The sequence below is a fragment of the Podarcis erhardii genome (assembly GCF_964252035.2).
Source record: "Podarcis erhardii genome assembly, chromosome: 10".
In the NCBI taxonomy this organism is placed as follows: domain Eukaryota; kingdom Metazoa; phylum Chordata; class Lepidosauria; order Squamata; family Lacertidae; genus Podarcis; species Podarcis erhardii.
Genome location: NC_138500.1, coordinates 4,874,663 through 4,893,439, shown reverse-complemented (window position 1 = coordinate 4,893,439; position 18,777 = coordinate 4,874,663). Strand labels below are relative to the sequence as shown.

General features: G+C 49.4%; 1 protein-coding gene across 5 annotated transcripts in view; it reads left to right on the top strand.

The window, feature by feature from the left end:
- Positions 1-2,218: 2,218 nt before the first annotated feature.
- Positions 2,219-18,777, top strand: part of CCDC136 (coiled-coil domain containing 136) — a 46,098-nt gene continuing 29,539 nt past the window's right edge. For 3 of the 5 annotated variants that reach the window (XM_081880022.1, XM_081880019.1, XM_081880020.1), the window contains exons 1-3: positions 6,691-6,776; positions 12,374-12,637; positions 15,286-15,360. In XM_081880022.1, the coding sequence (XP_081736148.1) occupies positions 6,728-6,776; positions 12,374-12,637; positions 15,286-15,360 (388 nt within the window). In that variant the 5' untranslated portion in view covers positions 6,691-6,727. Of the gene's footprint in view, positions 2,409-6,676; positions 6,777-12,373; positions 12,638-15,285; positions 15,361-18,777 lie in introns of those variants that run through there. The other 2 variants (XM_081880023.1, XM_081880021.1) reach the window with 2 other exon arrangements.

Here is an 18,777-nt window from a genome sequence, read left to right as displayed (position 1 = left end):
AGAACGCAAACCTATACAGTGGCACCTCGGGTTAAGTACTTAATTCATTCCGGAGGTCCATTCTTAACCTGACACTGTTCTTAACCTGAAGCACCACTTTAGCTAATGGGGCCTCCCGCTGCCGCCGCACCACCGGAGCACAATTTCTGTTCTCATCCTGAAGCAAAGTTCTTAACCTGAAGCACTATTTCTGGGTTAGCGGAGTCTGTAACCTGAAGCGTATGTAACATGAAGCATCTGTAACCCGAGGTACCACTGTAATGGGGCACAGTTGGGGGTCTGCCAGCCCCATTGGGTGCCATGGTCCGAAATCCTGGCAGAGTCCCTGTTTCCAGCATCCTAGAGCCGCTCCATCAGTCTGAAAGGGTAGATTTCCAGCCATCGTGCGCCCCAAAGCTAAGCATTTAATAACAGCAGAAAGAGCAGGTGCTTCAGTTTCAAGAGAACGATGAGCAAGTTATCTCTCTTTTTTTGTATATAATTTTTATTGAATTTTCTGTTTGTTTTACCATTTAAAGTACTCCTTTTCACATCCTTTTTTTTTTTTTTAAAAAAAGAGTTTATTAGACAAACAGGTTCTTAAAACACATGGAATACAAACAAAACAACATTCACTATGTTATAAAGATTATAAATATAAAAAGGAAAGAATGGAAAAGAACAGAAGAAACAAAAAACAAAGAGAAAGAAGAATGAAAGTGTGAATAAAGGCAAAGACATAATGTTATTCACTGTTTGAATCAGGAAAGAAAGGAACTTCCGACTATGCCCATTGTACTACCGTAATTTACAATTAAACTATTATTTACACAGTTGCGTGAAGTTGTTTTTTGTTAACTTAATTTAACTTTATCTAACAAATACTTTTTATTGCATGGCTCATTCAATATCAGCCAGAAAGCATTTATTATTGCAGTACCCTTTGAGTGCCGCTGTGGGTTAAACCACAGAGCCTAGGACTTGCTGATCAGAAAGTTGGTGGTTTGAATCCCCGCGACGGGGTGAGCTCCCGTTGCTCGGTCCCTGCTCCTGCCAACCCAGCACTTCGAAAGCACTTCAAAGTGCAAGTAGATAAATAGGTACCGCTCCGGCGGGAAGGTAAACAGCGTTTCCATGCGCTGCTCTGGTTTGCAAAGAAGCGGCTTAGTCATGCTGCTCACGTGACCCGGAAGCTGTACGCCGGCTCCCTCGGCCAGTAAAGCGAGATGAGTGCCGCAACCCCAGAGTCGGCCACGACTGGACCTAATAGTCAGGGGTCCCTTTACCTTTACTTACCCTTTGAGACCCTCAGACCCCAGACTTCATGACTCCTTGCTTCCTGACCCTCAGACCCCTGACTTCGTGACTCCTTGCTTCTTGATCTTCGGACCTCTGAGTTTGTGACTCCTTGCTCCTTGATCCTTGCACCCCTGCCTTCGTGACTCCTTGCTCCTTGATCCTCAGACCCCTGCCTTCGTGACTCCTTGCTCCTTGATCCTCGGACCCCTGCCTTCGTGACTCCTTGCTCCTTGATCCTCGGACCCCTGCTTTGGTGACTCCTTGCTCCTTGATCCTCGGACCCCTGCCTTCGTGACTCCTTGCTCCTTGATCCTCGGACCCCTGCCTTCGTGACTCCTTGCTCCTTGATCCTCGGACCCCTGCCTTCGTGACTCCTTGCTCCTTGATCCTCGGACCCCTGCCTTCGTGACTCCTTGCTCCTTGATCCTCGGACCCCTGCCTTCGTGACTCCTTGCTTCTTGATCCTCGGACCCCTGCCTTCGTGACTCCTTGCTCCCTGCCTTCGTGACTCCTTGCTCCTTGATCCTCGGACCCCTGCCTTTGTGACTCCTTGCTCCCTGCCTTCGTGACTCCTTGCTCCCTGCCTTCGTGACTCCTTGCTCCTTGATCCTCGGACCCCTGCCTTCGTGACTCCTTGCTTCTTGATCCTCAAACCCCTGACTTCGTGACTCCTTGCTTCTTGATCCTCGGACTCTTGGCTTCTTGACTCCTGGCTTCTGGACCCCCATTCCTGCTCCCACCCCGTCATCTTGCCCCTGGTCCTGACATCCCCAGCTGGGACTTTGATCGCCTGTGAACCGGACCGTGACAGCATTGTGCGCTGTTGCTGGCCTCTCCGCAGCCGCCGGGGCAGCGAGGCGTGCAGTAACCCCGCTGCCCCTCAGGGATGCTGTGTGGTCCGTTGCCAGGGAGACGCAGAATCTAGAACTCTGAGTGGCATCTCAGGTGAGAAGGATGCTGTGTGCAAGCGTGACTCCAGCTTGTCTACGAGGCTGGCTGTGCTGGGGTGCGGGAGAAGAGGGGAAGGTGTTCAGAATGTGACTTTCTGGACCAGAGTGCCAGAGCTTCTGAATCATCTCACAGATTTGGCCCGGGAACCATAAATCTACTGATGGAGCAGCCTCCAGACAGTAAGGAAGAGGGGTGTGCTTTGAAGGTCAGAGAGAGGGAGGGAGAGAGAGAGAGAGAGAGAGAGAGAGAGAGAGAGAGAGAGAGGGAGATGGGATTGTGTTTGGAGAGAGGTGTCGTAGACACTGACGATGGTGATGAATTGAATTTGTATACTGCCCTGTACCCGTAGATCTCAGGGCGGTTCATCATGTAAAATTGCAACAGCAAAATCACAAAATAAATAAGTAAGTACCTTGGGTTAAGGGACGCGGGTGGTGCTGTGGGTTAAACCACAGAGCCTAGGACTAGCTGATCACAAGGTTGGCGGTTCGAATCCCCGTGACGGAGTGAGCTCCCGTTGCTCGGTCCCAGCTCCTGCCAACTAGCAGTTCGAAAGCACGTCAAAGTGCAAGTAGATAAATAGGTCCCACTCCAGCGGGAAGGTAAACCGCGTTTCCGTGCGCTGCTCTGGTTGGCCAGAAGCGGCTTAGTCCTGCTGGCCACATGACCCGGAAGCTGTACGCCGGCTCCCTTGGCCAATAAAGCGAGATGAGCGCAAAACCCCAGAGTCGGCCACGATGGGACTTAATGGTCAGGGGTCCCTTTACCTTTACCTTGGGATAAGAACTTAATTTGTTCTGGAGGTCCGTTCTTAACCTGAAACTGTTCTTAACCTGAAGCACCACTTTAGCTAACGGGGCCTCCCACTGCTGCTGTGCCACCAGAGCACGATTTCTGTTCTCATCCTGAAGCAAAGTTCTCAACCTGAGGTACTATTTCTGGGTTAGCGGAGTCTGTAACCTGAAGCGTCTGTAACCCGAGGTTCCACTGTAATAAAAATAAGAACAAAGACAACCCAGGAACACCCCTTCTCACAACACGTTTAAGAGGGCATCGGGTAGGTGAGGGGTCAGCAGCCTTTTTCAGCTGTGGGCCGGTCCACCGTCCCTCAGACCATGTGGTGGGCTGGACTATATTTTTTGGGGGGGAAAGAATGAATTTCTATACCCCACAAATAACCCAGAGATGCATTTTAAATAAAAGCACACATTCTACTCATGTAAAAACACGCTGCTTCCCGGACTGTCCGTGGGCTGGATTTAGAAGGCGATTGGGCCGCATCCAGCCCTCGGGCCTTAGGTTGCCTACCCCTGGAGTAGGCCCAGATTTTGTCTTTCCTGCAGGCTCAGAGCTGAAATGCTCTTTAAGTTTGTTTTGCACCTCTGAAAAGGTTTCTCTGCTGCCTCCAGCTGCTGTCGCATGATCTCTGCTGCCCCCTGCTGGACACAGTGGCAAATGCAGACATAGTCCCGGACTGCAGTTGGACAGTTATCCCTGTAGGGCCGGCACACTGTCTCAGGCGGCCGGATCAGTAGGGGCAGCAGATCTTTAACTCCCCCCACCTTTGTTCCTGATGTAGATCTTAACTCACCTTTCTTCCTTGGTGGCAGGGGCAGGGGGGCAGGGGGAGATGTGGGGGTGCAGGGACAAAAATTTAATAATAATAATAATAATAATAATAATAATAATAATAATAATAATTTATTTATACTCCTCCCATCTGGCTGAGATTCCCCAGCCACTCTGGGCGGCTTCCAATCAAGTGTTAAAAACAATACAGCATTAAATATTTAAAACTTCCCTAAACAGGGCTGCCTTCAGATGTCTTTTAAAGATAGGATAGCTGCTTCTTTCCTTCACATTTGAAGGAAGGGTGGGCGCCACTACCGAGAAGGCCCACCTTCTGGGAACTGCCAGAAGGCCCTCGGCGCTGGATCTCAGTGTCCAGGCAGAACGATGGGGGCGGAGATGCTCCTTCAGGTATATTGGACCGAGGCCATTTAGGGCTTTCAGGGTCAGCACCAACACTTTGAATTGTGCTTGGAAACGTACTGGGAGCCAATGCAGATCTCTCAGAACCGGTGTTATGTGGTCCTGGCGGCCGCTCCCAGTCACCAGTCTAGCTGCCGCATTCTGGATTAATTGCAGTTTCCGAGTCACCTTCAAAGGTAGCCCCACGTAGAGCGCATTGCAGTAGTCCAAGCGGGAGATAACTAGAGCATGCACCACTCTGGTGAGACAGTCTGTGGGCAGGGAGGGTCTCATCCTGCGTACCATTTGGAGCTGGTAGACAGACGCCCTGGACACAGAATTGACCTGCGCGTCCAAAATGACTCCCAGGCTGTGCACCTGGTCCTTCAGGGGCACAGTTACCTCATTCAGGACCAGGGAGTCCCTAACATGAGGGGACCGTTCAAGAGTCCCACCCCCACCCTGCCCCCCTATGCCTGAGAGTTGCATCCAGCCCCCTCCTTGACAGGCCAAGGAATCGTGAATTGGGTGGCACATAGGAAGCTGCTTGGTCCTGAGCTATTGTTCTGCGTAACCCAGTGTTGTCTACCCTGGCAGGCAGCTGCTTCCAGGGTGTCAGGGCAGAAGGCCATCTGCAGATGCTCCTCCACTGAGCTCAAGCCCTTACCCAAACAGGCACACCTGAAGATGCCTGATACTCAGCCGCCCATCATCACAGTGATCCATGCGACGGTCCCCTCCAGGCTTGACTACTGTAATTCGCTCTACGCGGGGCTGCCCTTGAAGCTGTCCCAGAAACTCCAGCGGGTACAGAATGCTGCAGTGAGGCTCCCTGCCATGGGAGCATATTCACCCAGTGCTTTTCCAGCTGCACTGGCTCCCGGTGGAGTACAGGGTCAGATTTAAGGTGCTGGTTTTGACCTTTAAAGCCCTTCACGGCCTAGGACCCTTGTACCTATGGGACCGCCTCTCCTGGTCTGCCCCACGGAGGACCTTAAGGTCCATAAATAGCAACACCCTAGAGGTCCCAGGCCCTAAGGAAGTCAGATTAGCCTCAGCCAGAGCCAGGGCCTTTTCAACACTGGCTCCAGCTTTGTGGAACGCTCTGTCTCATGAGACCAGGGCCCTGCAGGATCTGATCTCTTTCCGCAGGGCCTGTAAGACAGAGTTGTTCCACCTAGCCTTTGGCTTGGAGCCAATTTGATTCCCTTCCCTTCCCTTCCCCTCTTTCTTTTTCCTTTTTCCTTTCTCCTCCTGTGATGAGGCTGCATTTTAATATTTTATGTTTATTTTAATCTTGTTTTTAAGTTGTATTCATTCAACTTGTTTTTATTATTGCTTGCTAGCCGCCCTGAGCCCAGCCTTGGCTGGGGAGGGCGGGGTATAAATAAAAATTATTATTATTATTTATTATCTAGCTCAGTACTGTCTAAACTGACTGGCAGCAGCTGTCCAGGGTTTCTGGTGGGGAACATGCCCAGTCCCACCTGTGGACTGAACCTGAGCTATATCCCTTCCCAGATAGGAACGCGGGAATCAATGTTGAGTCCATGTAGCTCAGTATGGGCTGCTCGGACTGGCAGCAGCTCTTCACGGGAAGGAAAATACCTTGAGCATTCTGTAGTTCCAGGCTGCCATCCTAGTTTAGGCTAAGAGGCAGAGACTACCCCGGCCACCACCAGCCAGGTGGATTTAAACCCCGGCCTCTCCCAGGAGGTCCGCGCGGGTGCTTCGAGTTTGCGTGCCGGGTGTTTGTGTGTGCCCAGTTGGGGACAAATGTGGGGCTGGGCTGTGGGTCCCGGCTGGTGCTCAGCTTGCTCTCCTACCGTTGGGTGTGCGTGCCAAGCGGACAACGCCGCCTGCTCCTTGGTGCGCGTCGATTCGAGCGCTTGCGCTTGGGAATAGCAGAGCTCGCCAGATGGGAATGCGCATTTCGAGCGCTGCGCGCGTGTCTGGGGGCATGTCTGAGTGCCGGGAGGTGGGGGAGAGCCACGCGCTGATGCTCCCCGGCTCGGGACATCTGCCAGGATGTGCGAGTGTATGCGCTGGCCCCCTGCAAAAGCACAGGCGTGTGGGTGGCTCTGAAGTCGTGAGGTTTTAACCTTTGGCTAAAGAGCAGGGCTCGCCAGAAACGCCACGGCCGGGTGTCCATCTATGTGCGCGTTTTGCGCTTTGTTGCGAGTCCTCCACAGCGGTTACGCGCGCGGAATGGCGAGCCGGAGACGCCTCCGATGTTTCCCGCTGGGCACCCGGGCGGCAAAAAGCTTGGCAGAGCGCTCCTGGGTACCGATTTCCAGCGCGCAACGGAAAGCATCTTTGGGTACCGGCGCGAGCGCGCCAAAGAGGTGTCGCGTTTGGGTTGCGCCAGCCCGGGTTGTGAGGATGGGCTCCGGGTAGCGCCAGCCCTCTGTCTCTCTCTGTGTGTGCGCCTTCCGCCAGCCTGGGGGTGGGCCCTGCCTCCTCCCCCTCCCCCGCCTCCTGCTTCCCCCTCCCCCCCTGCGTCTGCTTTTTCGCTCCAGAAACAGCCATGGAGGCAGCTGAGACGCAGCTGCTTGGGAGGCGGACGGAGAGAGCAGGTCAGTGATGGGGGGGTTGATGGAGAGGAGGGGGCGCAGCCCCAGCTCCCGCAAGGACCTCCGCAACCCCCCTGCTTCCCTCCCCTTGCATCACCGCAGCCTTTCCGTTGCGTCCCCTCCGTCCATCTCCCTTCCAAGCGCCTTCACCTCTCCAGGGTCTCTTCTTCCTTTCCTCCTTCCCGTACCCCCCCTCTTTCTCCTCCCCCTCTCCACTTTCCACCTGTGGCTGCCCTTCCCCCCACCCCGCCGTCCTGTGCCCATCTTCAGGGGCACACGCAGTCCTCCCCGCTGCGACCCTTCTCCACCCATCTCTCTCTTTGCAAAAATATAGTCACACCTTGCGCTGATGACATCACGGGCGGTGGTTATGTCATCCGGCGGGCGAGGAGGGTACGTGGTGGAAAGTCCAGTCTCTTTGCTACCCGAGACCCTTTCCCCAAATATACACCTCTTGAGGAGTCCCGGCCCCGCTTGGAGAACGGGATTTGGGGGCAAACCGGTGGAGAAAAAGGAATGCAAAACGGGAGTTTTCTAGAGAGTGCGCGTCCTGGGGTAGGGGGAAGTGGGGTTTTTTTGGAAATGCGGCTAAATTGTGTGTCTCTAACACACACACACACACACACACACACACACACACACACACACACACACATACATACACTGGACGCTCCATCCTTGCGATCATTGAGGAGTTAGTCCGTTTTCCTGCCCCCATTCCCCGGTTCCATCTGGACCCCACCCCCTTGAAATTGTGTCTGAAAGGGCTGCAGCAAGAAAAGGGCTTCTCTTTGTCCAAGAGGAATTGAATCTCTCTCTCCGCCCCCTCCAGCTGCCCACCCGATTTCTCTCTCCCCCCCCCAATTGACCCAGTTACATAACCCTCCAAGAAAGAAGCGAGGATGCGATCTTCGGAGACTTGTGGGGTTGTGGAGGCCTTAGGAAGAATGTATCCCATTAGGGATACATGCGTTGGGTGGTCTGTGCCCCATAACAGAACGCTGGTGGGGCTTGGGGGCTGTCCAGCTCTCCCCACCCTCACCCCAGATTGCCCCACTCTGCAGACACTGCAGCAGGCAGAAGTTCAAGGGGCAGATGCACGAAAGCCTTTCTTCACGCAGTGCAGTTAACCTGTGGAACTCCCTCCCACAGGGATTTCAGAGAAGGTTAGACAAATTCATGGAGGAGGAGAAGAGGGTTATAGAGGCAGCAATGCTTCTGAATATCAGCTGCGGGAGGGAAGAGGGCTCTTGCGGTCGGATCCTGTTTGCGGGTTTCCCACAGGCCTCTGGCTGACTGCTGTGAGAAGAGAGTTATTGACTCGATGGGCTGTTGGCCTGACCCAGCAGCCTTGTCTTGGAATCATCGAATTGGAGAGTTGAAAGGGACCCCCAGGGGTCATCTAGACCAACCCCCTGCAAGGCGGGACTCTCAGCTAAAGCATCCAGGACAGAGGGCCATTCAACCTCTGCTTAAAAACCTCCAAGGAAGGAGGAGAGTCCACAACCTTCAAGGGCAGACCGTTCCACTACCAAGCAGCTCTCCCCCCCCAAATAATATTTATTACTTTTAAAGTTTACAAAAAAGGAAAAGGAAAAGAGAAAAGAGAAAAAAAAAGAAAACAAAAAACAACAACAATACAATACATAATATAAACAATACACAACACAACCTTAACACGTTAAACTAAGCACATTAAACTAAACAAAATGCTATCCCTGACCCTAACCCCAAACTGAACAAAACAAAAACAATTTAAAAACATACGTCACACCTTTTCCAAACTCTATTTTCATTCCCTTGTTTCATCGACCTCCTCTCACCTCCCTTTTTGTATTCTGTTAATTATTTCAGCAAATCCTTTCCATCTTTCTCTGTTTTCTGTCATACTATAGATATCTTAACATATTTTTAACCTTATTTTCCATTAAAACTAGAATACTTATAAGCTTAACTCCTTATAACATTTCCACTAAGGCCATAAAATTTCATTCCAACATTTTTCTATCATTCATTAATTTTACAGTATTCCTATAAATAAACTTTAAATTTCCCAATCTTGTTCCACCATCTCTTCTCCCTGGTCTCGGATTCTGCCAGTCCTTTCCGTCAATTCCATATAGTCCATCAACCTGGAGATCTTATGTCAGAGGCTCTTAACTCTTTTCCACGTCCCTTCTGCGGTTCTTCATGTTCTTTAATGCTAGAGAGCAGATCTCAGGGAGACTCACTACCAAACAGCTCTTACCGTCAGAAAATTATTCCTGATCTTTAGCCTGAATCGACTTTTTTGTAACTTGAAGCCATGAGTTCAGGTCCTACATCCCAGAGCAGGAGAAAAAAACGTTCTTACATTCTCATAAGGTGCTAATAATAATAATCATAAAAATAAATTTTTATTTATATCCTGCCCTCCCCAGCTGAAGCCGGGCTCAGAGCGGCTAACAACAATAAAAGTAACACAGCATTCTAAAATCAATTCATTCTAAAATCAATTCAGAATCAAATTAATGGCAACCATTGAGCTGGAGTTCTGTGAGGATTACCGAAGGAGGGGGTCAGACTGTGCCTTGGCCAAAGGCCTGGCGGAACAGCTCCGTCTTGCAGGCCCTGCGGAAAGATGTCAAGTCCCGCAGGGCCCTAGTCTCTTGGGACAGAGCGTTCCACCAGATCGGGGCCATGGCCGAAAAGGCCCTGGCTCTGGTTGAGGCCAGCCTAACCTCCCTGTGGCCTGGGACCTGCAAGATGTTTTTGTTTGAAGACTGTAAGGTCCTTCGTGGGACATACTAGGAGAGGTGGTCCCATAGGTACGAGGGTCCTAGTCCGTAAACATGTGAATGTATAAAGCCCTAAATGACTCAGGCCCCAGAGGGGAACCTCTTGAGAGTTCCTCCATCCTCTGAGGCTCAGAGAGAAAGGGCCTTTTCTGTGGTGGCCCCTAATCCATGAGACTCCCTCCCCACAGAGGCATGTCTGGCACCTTCATTGCACAGCTTCTGGAGGATGCTGAAGACACTTGTCCCTGGCCTTTAACCCTTCAGGTGCATGTTTTTTAGGACCCATCTTATTTCTGTAACTGCAAGTTATTTTAAACTGGTCTTAACATTTTGGGGACACGGTGGCGCTGTGGGTTAAACCACAGAGCCTAGTGCTTGCTGATCAGAAGGTCGGTGGTTCGAATCCCCACGGCGGGGTGAGCTCCCGTTGCTCGGTCCCTGCTCCTGCCAACCTAGCAGTTCGAAAGCACGTCAAAGTGCAAGTAGATAAATAGGTACCGCTCCAGCAGGAAGGTAAATGGCGTTTCCGTGCGCTGCTCTGGTTCGCCAGAAGCGGCTTAGTCATGCTGGCCACATGACCTGGAAGCTGTACGCCGGCTCCCTCGGCCAGTAAAGCGAGATGAGCGCAAAACCCCAGAGTCGGTCACAACTGGTCAGGGGTCCCTTTACCTTTACTTAACATGTTAATGTTCAAAATCTTGTGAGCTGGCCTGGGGGAATATTAATAAGAATAATGAGCTTGCCAGGTCTCACTTGACTTGCAGGCTCTGTATTAAGGGGCAGATCTTTATTTCACAAGAATTCTCTGCTGTTAAGAAATATTGCCTGCCACAAGCTGTTGTGGAGATGGCAGGTTGGAAACGGAATTGTCGGGTCATTCTAGCCACACCTAGCCAGGTAGCATCCAACTCTGATTCTGTTCTCGCTTGCAAAGAGAATCAGGGAGTCTGAAGAGCCTTTTCCCTGCCTGCCTCGTTCCCCAGGGGGCTGCTGTCGGTTAGAATAAAACAGGCATTATGAGCAAATGCTCTGAATAACGCAGCTTCTTTGCCCCCGTTGAGAATGACAGCAAAAACTTCTCACACCACGTTGCGTATTTGATTTCTCTCTTATACTTCTTGGCCTCTTAGAACAGGGCTGCTGTTTAGCATTTGTTTAATTAACAAAATATAGATGCATCTTACTAGACAAAAGACCTTTAGAAGATGATGATGATGATGATGGTGATAATAATAATAATAATAATAATAATAACAACAACAACAACAACAACAACAACAACAACAATTTATTACTTATACCCTGCCCATCTGGCTGGGCTTCCCCAGCCACTCTGGGCGGCTTCCAAAAAAATATTAAAATACTGTAATACATCAAACATTAAAAGCTTCCCTAAACAGGGCTGCCTTCAGATGTCTTCTAAAAGTCTGGTAGTTGTTTTTCTCTTTGACATCTGCTGGGAGGGCGTTCCACAGGGCGGGGGCCACTACCGAGAAGGCCCTCTGCCTGGTTCCCTGTAACTTGGCTTCTCGCAGTAATGGAACTGCCAGAAAGCCCTCGGTGCTGGACCTCAGTGTCCGGGTAGAACGATGTGGGTGGAGACGCTCCTGCAGGTATACTGGGATGAGGCTGTTTGGGGCTTTAAAGGTCAGCACCAACACTTTGAATTGTGCTCGGAAACGTACTGGGAGCCAGTGTAGATCTTTCAAGACCGGTGTTATGTGGTCTTGGCGGCCGCTCCCAGTCACCAGTCTGGCTGCCGCATTCTGGATTAGTTGAAGTTTCCGGGTCACCTTCAAAGGTAGCCCCACATAGAACGCATTGCAGTAGTCCAAGCAGGAGATAACTGGACCCCCTTTCTTTTATTTCTAACCTTAAAATTGGGCCTGTGGCTCAGCTGCTGCTCAGAGGTTTGCAGAACGGAGTGCAAATTCATAAGAAATTGTTGCTGATGCGTTAATTTATATAAAGCATAAAGCCAGGATAGCTTTGCAAGCGCAAAAACCAATTGCACAAATATTAAAATATAAAAACCCATAATTAAAATGCACAATAAAGCAATTCCATTAGAACATTACAGTATAGCACCCATAATTAAAAGAGGCAAGGAAGTAATTCCGTTAGAACAACGCGGTAATTAAAACAGAAGTCTGGGGTGGAGAACTCGAGGGAAAGCCTGCGTAAATGGAGGGTTTTTTTTTTTTAAAGCCGGCAGAATGACAGTGTAGATGGGGAAGAGCAGTAGTGCATGCAGAAGGCTCCGAGTTCGATTCCTGGCACCTCCAGGTAGGACTGCGAATGCCCTCAATCTGAAACTCAGGACAGCTGCTGCTGGCTGTGGGAATGTTCAGGGATGCAGGAGAGGATATATTGTTTGATTATACCCTTTTCCAACTCGTGTAAACAAGTTCCACAATTTAGCAGAGTAACATTTCCCTTTTTAAACTTGCAGTGGATGCGTTTGCTCAGGCTTGCTAAAGCCTCTATAATAACTGTTGTGGATACCAGTAAAAACATTAAAAACAAAACAAAAACAAAAACAGTTGAGGAAGGATATTAATAAACAATATATCCTCTTCTGTTTCCCTGAACATTCCCACACATCTGCCTCCTCCTGAAGTTCTGCTTGTCTGCCAGAAGGTGGCGAAAGCTGCTTGCGTTAACATGGTGGGCGGCCGACTCTCCTTTCTTAGAGGTTTTTAAGCAGAGGTTGGATGGCCAACTGAAAGGGATCCAGTACTCTCAGGGGGTTGGACTAGATGACCCCCGGGTGTCCCTCCAAACTCTACGATTCTCCTCTCCCGTTCTGCCTTTTGCTGACAGAGGCATGTTTCCTCCCAGGTGAGGTGGAGACCCCCAATGTCGAAATAAACGAGTTGGAGGAGGAAGATGAGGAAGATGAAGAGGAGGAGGAGGAGGACGACGACGAGGTGGAGGTCAGGAACTTGGACTCTTCCGACGACGAGAAAGAGCCGGACGAGGAGAAGCAGCTGGAGTTGAGAGCCCAGGTGATGCGTTTGTTGGACGAGCTGGAAGAAGTCCGGGAGGTGGCCCTCAAGCACGAAGGGGATTCCCTCGAATTGCAAGGTGGGTGTCTTGCCTCAGGGCTGCGGGGTCCCTGGAACCTGCCAATTTTTTCAGGTCGTGTCAGTTTCCTCCAGACGACCCACTTGTGGAGCGATCTGCTTGCACAAATCTTATGCAGAAAGTTAGATCATATGTCTGCTCTTCGGTATGCGTTCGCACAGACTGGCTTATGGTTCTGAAAGTGGGTGTTAGCCCCCCCCCCCGGGGGGGGTCGGTGAGATTACCAGGTGGTGCCAAGGGATCAAGGGGGAAAGCAGAGAGGAGGTCAGAAGTGTAAATGATGCTCAGGCTATGAAAAGTTGGATCAAGTCCATGCATTTTATGCCCATCATTAAATTACCGTATTTTTCGCTCTATAAGACGCACCAGACCACAAGACACACCTAGTTTTGGGAGGAGGAAAACAAGAAAAAAATATATTCTGAATCTCAGAAGCCAGAACAGCAGTGAAAGCAGCAATCCCTCTTGCTGTTCTGGCTTCTGGGATAGCTGCGCAGCCTGCATTCGCAGCCTGCATTCGCATTCGCTCCATAAGACGCACACACATTTCCCCTTACTTTTCATTAGGGAAAAAGTGAGTCTTATAGAGCAAAAAATACGGTAAGTTGCTCTAATTAAGTTATCTCTTGTTAGTCCAAGTTAGCGCTTGGACTACTGCAATGTGCTCTGCGTGGGGCTACCTTTGAAGGGGAACCGGAAACTACAACTAATCCAGAATGCGGCACATTATTGTGAAAATCTGGACAGAAAAGTTTAGCCAATTTCTGCCTGGACACTGCTTTCATCTGCAGTATTCCGGGTATGTCTGGGAAATTCTGGATGTATGGCAAGCCTAACAAGGCGCCATCCAACCACCTTAAGGACTCCACTCTGGGTTTGTGTAGGAATTTCTCCTGAGCCTCTTCTTCCTCAGAATTTATCCCACAAGGCAGCAGGTAGAATTTAATACAGTGGCACTTTGGTTCTCAAATGCCTTGGTACTCAAAAAGCTTGGAACCCAAGCACTGCCAACCCAGAAGTAAGTGTTCTGGTTTGCGAACTTTTTTCAGAAGCTGAACGTGCTCTGTTTTGAGTGCCGCACTTCCGTTTTGAGTGTTACGCTGAGGTCTGCATGTTTTTGCTATTTGTTTTCTGTTTTTGCAGTTTTTTTGTTTTGGTTTTGTCAGAGGCAGAGCTAGCTGCTCCGGCACATGGAGCGGCACACATGCTGTGCTCCTGCGGGCAGGGCTAGCCGCCCATGGGGGCCAGGGTGAGGGACAAGTTTCCTGGGGGGGGGCACCCATGGCGACGTCGCCCCCCCCCCGGGATGACACCTCGAGCGGATTGCACTCCCTGCACCCCCATTCCTCCGCCAATGGTTTTAATGACTGTGTGGAACCCAGTTCAGCTACTGATTGATTGTGTGACTGCAGTACATTGTTTATTGCTTTCGTTTTATGGATCAGTGGTCTTGTTAGATAGTAAAATGCATGGTAATTTGCTGTTTTAGGGGTTGTTAATCCATTCATTCATCCATTCATCCATTTTGCATTTCTTTCCATGGGAAAGTGCGCCTCGGTTTTGGAACGCTTTGGTTTTGGAACGGACTTCCAGAACGGATTAAGTTGGAGAACCAAGGGACCACTTCAAATGGTAAAGGTGCAGGCAGCTTTTAAGCAACATTGCGCAGGGACTGCTAAGCTCAGCCTTGGTTCCCCAGCCAGGAGGCATACGCCTGGTTTTGGAACAGACTTCCAGAACGGATTAGGTTTGAGAACTGAGGCACCACTGTAGGTCCAGGAAATTCTTTGGAATCTTGTTTGTATGTTGTATGTTGGATATGCGACAGCAAAATTTTAATCTGAAAAACCAAATACAGTGGTACCTTGGTTCTCAAACGCCTTGGTACTCAAACAACTTGGACCCCAAACCCTGCAAACCCAGAAGTAAATGTTCTGGTTTGCAAAGGTTTTTCAGAAGCCAAATGTGCTCCGTTTTGAGTGCTATGCTTTCGTTTTGAGTGTTAGGCTGAGGTCTGTCTGTTTTTGCTAATTATTGTGCGTTTTTGTTTTTGCAGCTCTTTTGTTTTGTTTTGCCTTTGTGACGGTGTGCAAACCAGTTCAGCTCCTGATCAATTGATTGACTGTGTGACTACAGTACATCATTTATTGCTTTCATTTCAGTTGTCTCGTCAGAGAGTAAAATTCATGTTAAACTGCTGTTTTAGAGGTTGTTCCTAAAAGTCTGGAACAAATTGATCCATTTTGCATTGCTTTGTATGGGAAAGCGCACGTTGGTTTTGGAATGCTTTGGTTTTAGAATGGACTTGCGGAACGGATTAAGTTTGAGAATCACGGTACCACTGCAAATGGTAAAACTGCAGGCAGCTTTTAAGCAACATTGCGCTGGGACTGCCAAGTTCAGCCTTGGTTCCGCAGCAAGAAGGCATATGCCTGGACTTCCAGAGGCTGAGGTGAATTTCACTGTGCTTCTGTAACAGAAGCCAGGGTTTCAGAAAGACAGCTGTGCAACACAGAGGAGCCATAGCAAGGAAGGTGATCTGCACGTTGCTTTTGAGAAGCTGAAGAGAGGGAACTCCTGGCTCTTGAATTTGTGGCTGCCTCCTCAAGAGGGTCAACAGTTTTTTCTGCTTTTTCTCTCTGTGGCAGGGTTGCTGGAAGACGAGAGACTTGCCAGTGCTCAGCAGGCCGAGACCTTCACGAAGCAGATTCAGAGACTACAAGGTCAGTCCTGGCCTCTGTGTGTGTGTGTGTGTTTGTTTGTTTGTGCGTGTAATGAATTGATTTACTGAACTAATGCAATTTTATTTAATGTGTAAATATGCCACATTTTCCCGAGCTGGGATTCAAGGCAGCTCCTGACATTTGAAAACTTCGCTATAAAATAGTGGTAAGCCAAAAAGACACAACACGTAAGGAAAAAGGGATGGGGTTGGAGAAGGAAAAATAAAATGCAAGCGTAGGCATCTGTTATTAACAGTTAAGGTTCTTACTGGAACCAGCAGGGGTGGGAGTGGTTCATGGAGCCCAGCGTGTTTTAACTGTTTACAATTATGAATTTTAAATTGTTATAACCTTCCCTGGGACCTCCTGGTGGAGAGCGTGGAATAACTTTGATGCTGGGGATGATAATTGCAAAGTAAGAAAAACTAGTTGAAAAGGATAGCTAAAATGTGTCAAAGCACATTTAGAAGCAGGAACTGAAAATATAATTTACTCTGACAGCAGCCCAGGAGGCATCAGCGTTGTCTAGACATTGGTTTCCGAAGACCTGGCTGAACTGGAAGGTCTTAGTCTGCCAATGGAAAGATAATAAAGAGGGAAAATTCTAATCTCTCCTCAATATGGGAGCAGCTGCAGAAAAGGCTCTGTCTCACGTTGAGAGGCTGAAAGGAGATTCTAAAGGGCACTGGCATAGATGTGAGCCCGTCACTGTTGCCAGGGTTTGATTTGGTCTAAAACTGCTCCGTTGTGTCTCGGAAGCCGTTTCCTCCTTCCGTAAGAGCTCAGGCAAATTGGTGGGGGACTTCATTGGTGTCAGAAGTGGGATGTATCACTGGAGGGAAAGAGTCCCTTGCTCAGCCCCAGGCGGGGAGGACTCCCTGGTCCTGAATGGGGTACCTGTGCCCCTGAAGGACCAGGTGCACAGCCTGGGAGTCATTTTGGACTCACAGCTGTCCATGGAGGCACAGGTCAATTCTGTGTCCAGGGCAGCTGTCTACCAGCTCCATCTGGTACGCAGGATGAGACCCTCCCTGTCCACAGACTGTCTCGCCAGAGTGGTGCATGCTCTGGTTATCTCCCGCTTGGACTACTGCAATGCGCTCTATGTGGGGCTACCTTTGAAGGTGACCCGGAAACTATGACTAATCCCGAATATGGCAGCTAGACTGGTGACTGGGAGCGGCCGCTGAGACCACATAACACCGGTCTTGAAAGACCTGCACTGGCTCCCAGTACATTTCCAAGCACAATTCAAAGTGATGGTGCTGACCTTGAAAGCCCTAAATGGCCTCGGTCCTGTATACCTGAAGGAGTGTCTCCACCTCCATCATTCTGCCCGGATGCTAAGGTCCCATACAATTCCAAAAATTGCAAATTCAATTGCTACAATTCCACAGGCACTCACACACGTAAATGGCAAATGTAGAAGAAAATCCTACGGATACTAGAGAGGACCCGCAAGTGGGTTAAACACCTGTTTGTAGCACCGTAAATGCAAAAAATAAAGTAAAAAATAAAATCATAACTGCACTGTAAAATATGGGGAAAGCAATGAACGACATTAGAATTAATTGCACAACGGTCTCAAACTCTCAAATCAGCAGCAAAAATATTTTTGTCCCTTCTTACCGTATGTCTGTTTTGGCAGCGATACCGTGAAAGCCAGTTTTTGCAAGGTCGCGAATTTAAGCGAATTTAAGCATCACACGGAAACGCCATTTACCTTTAACTTTTTCGGAATTTGGGGGGGAACTGCGCCTTATATTTGGGGCCAATACGGTAATATTCTAGTGTAGATCATTTTGGCTTTGTAATTGATCTTCTGGCCCCATTCCAAACGCAAAAGTGGGGTTGGGCTAGATGACCTTTGGGGATCCCAACCAGAACTCTACAGTTCTGCGAAGGGTCACCCCTTTGTCCCCGGTTGCGGCCCCTCTCCTCCCACAACTCTCGCTTTCTTCCTCCCCAGTTCGCTCGCCGGCCTTTTGATGTATTTATATATATATATATATATATATATATATATATATTTACAATAATATTTATTAATTTTCAATAGACATAACAAAAAAGAAAATATGCAACAACACAATAGAGAAGTGAAAGAGAAGAAAAAAGAATAACAAACTTAAAATACCTGTCAGGGAACTGCCATCAGGGCCGGAGGAAGAGAGCAAAATCCGGAGGGATTCCAGAGAGTGTCCCGGGATTGGGAGAGGCAGCCCATCTGCTGGGGAAGAGAATCAGCGTAGCACCAGTGGAGAAGGGGGACAGATGGGGGAAGTGGCGAGGCGGTCCCATGACTCCTTGCCGGGGACCAGCGGGGAGAGTAGGGGTCCTCCGCTGCCCACACCCTCCCTGCGCAGAAGGCTTCCGCGCAGGGAGAGTAGGAGGAGACTAGGCGTCAAGGAGCTTCTTTGCTGGAAGAAGTTTAAGAAACACCCACTGACGGATTCTGCCAGCGATTGAGGCAGATACGGGCGAGTGGCTGTCCGGACAGAAAAGGTTCACTCAGGCAACCCAGCCAGGTGTTGGCACCGGCTTACGCACAAGCAACCCTAGAACCATTACAGCAATCCACCAGTCCCTGACGTTGCTTGTGCGCAGCCCCGGAGAGACAGCATGATGAGCCAAACAGGGCCGGCCAGAGAGACAGAGCAAGAAAAAAAAGAAACTCAATTAATTAATTAAAATTCATTTTCATAAACATTTTAGTTAACTTCCTCTAATCTCCTCCATCTGAATTTCCTCTTAATTTGAATGTAGCAGTTTCCAATATCATTATTTCATAAAACAACATTACAGTTGTATTCGAATTTCTTTACCTTTCTTATAGTACATTTTCTTATTTATATATTTAAGTCCAATTTAGTCCTAGGCCTGTTTGGTTCTTTCAAGTGGTTACATATCTTTAATATTAGAATATTTGTTCAAATAGTCTTTAAATTTCTTCCAGTCTTCTTGGTAGTCCTCTTCTTTCTGGTCACGGACCTTTTGATGTATTTATAGGCCCAATAACTCAGCTCCTTCTCGTCAAGCGAGTGTTAATCTGTGCAGAATGCTGCTATAAATAGCGTGGGCACTGTACGGAGGACGCCACGTGTCCCCGGAGCGGCAGGTGGCGAGTCTATATGTGGCGATGCCGCCTGGGGCTTGAGCAATCCATGGGGACCGGGGATGGGTTCAGCCTCGAAGGGCTGGGGCAGGGAGGGACAGCAGGCAGGCAAGACGCTGGGACAGCCTCAGGACAGTTTGGGGTTCAGAGGAGGCCAACTGGTTCTTCCCCAGGGTTTTTTTTTGAACCGAGCTTTGACCGCTAGGCACTGCTGCCTCTTCTCGCTGCAACCTCCTGGCAGTTGTGAGAGCAAAGCACTGGGAAAGGATCTGGAGGTAGGAGTGCACCTCGCGGCCTTGTTA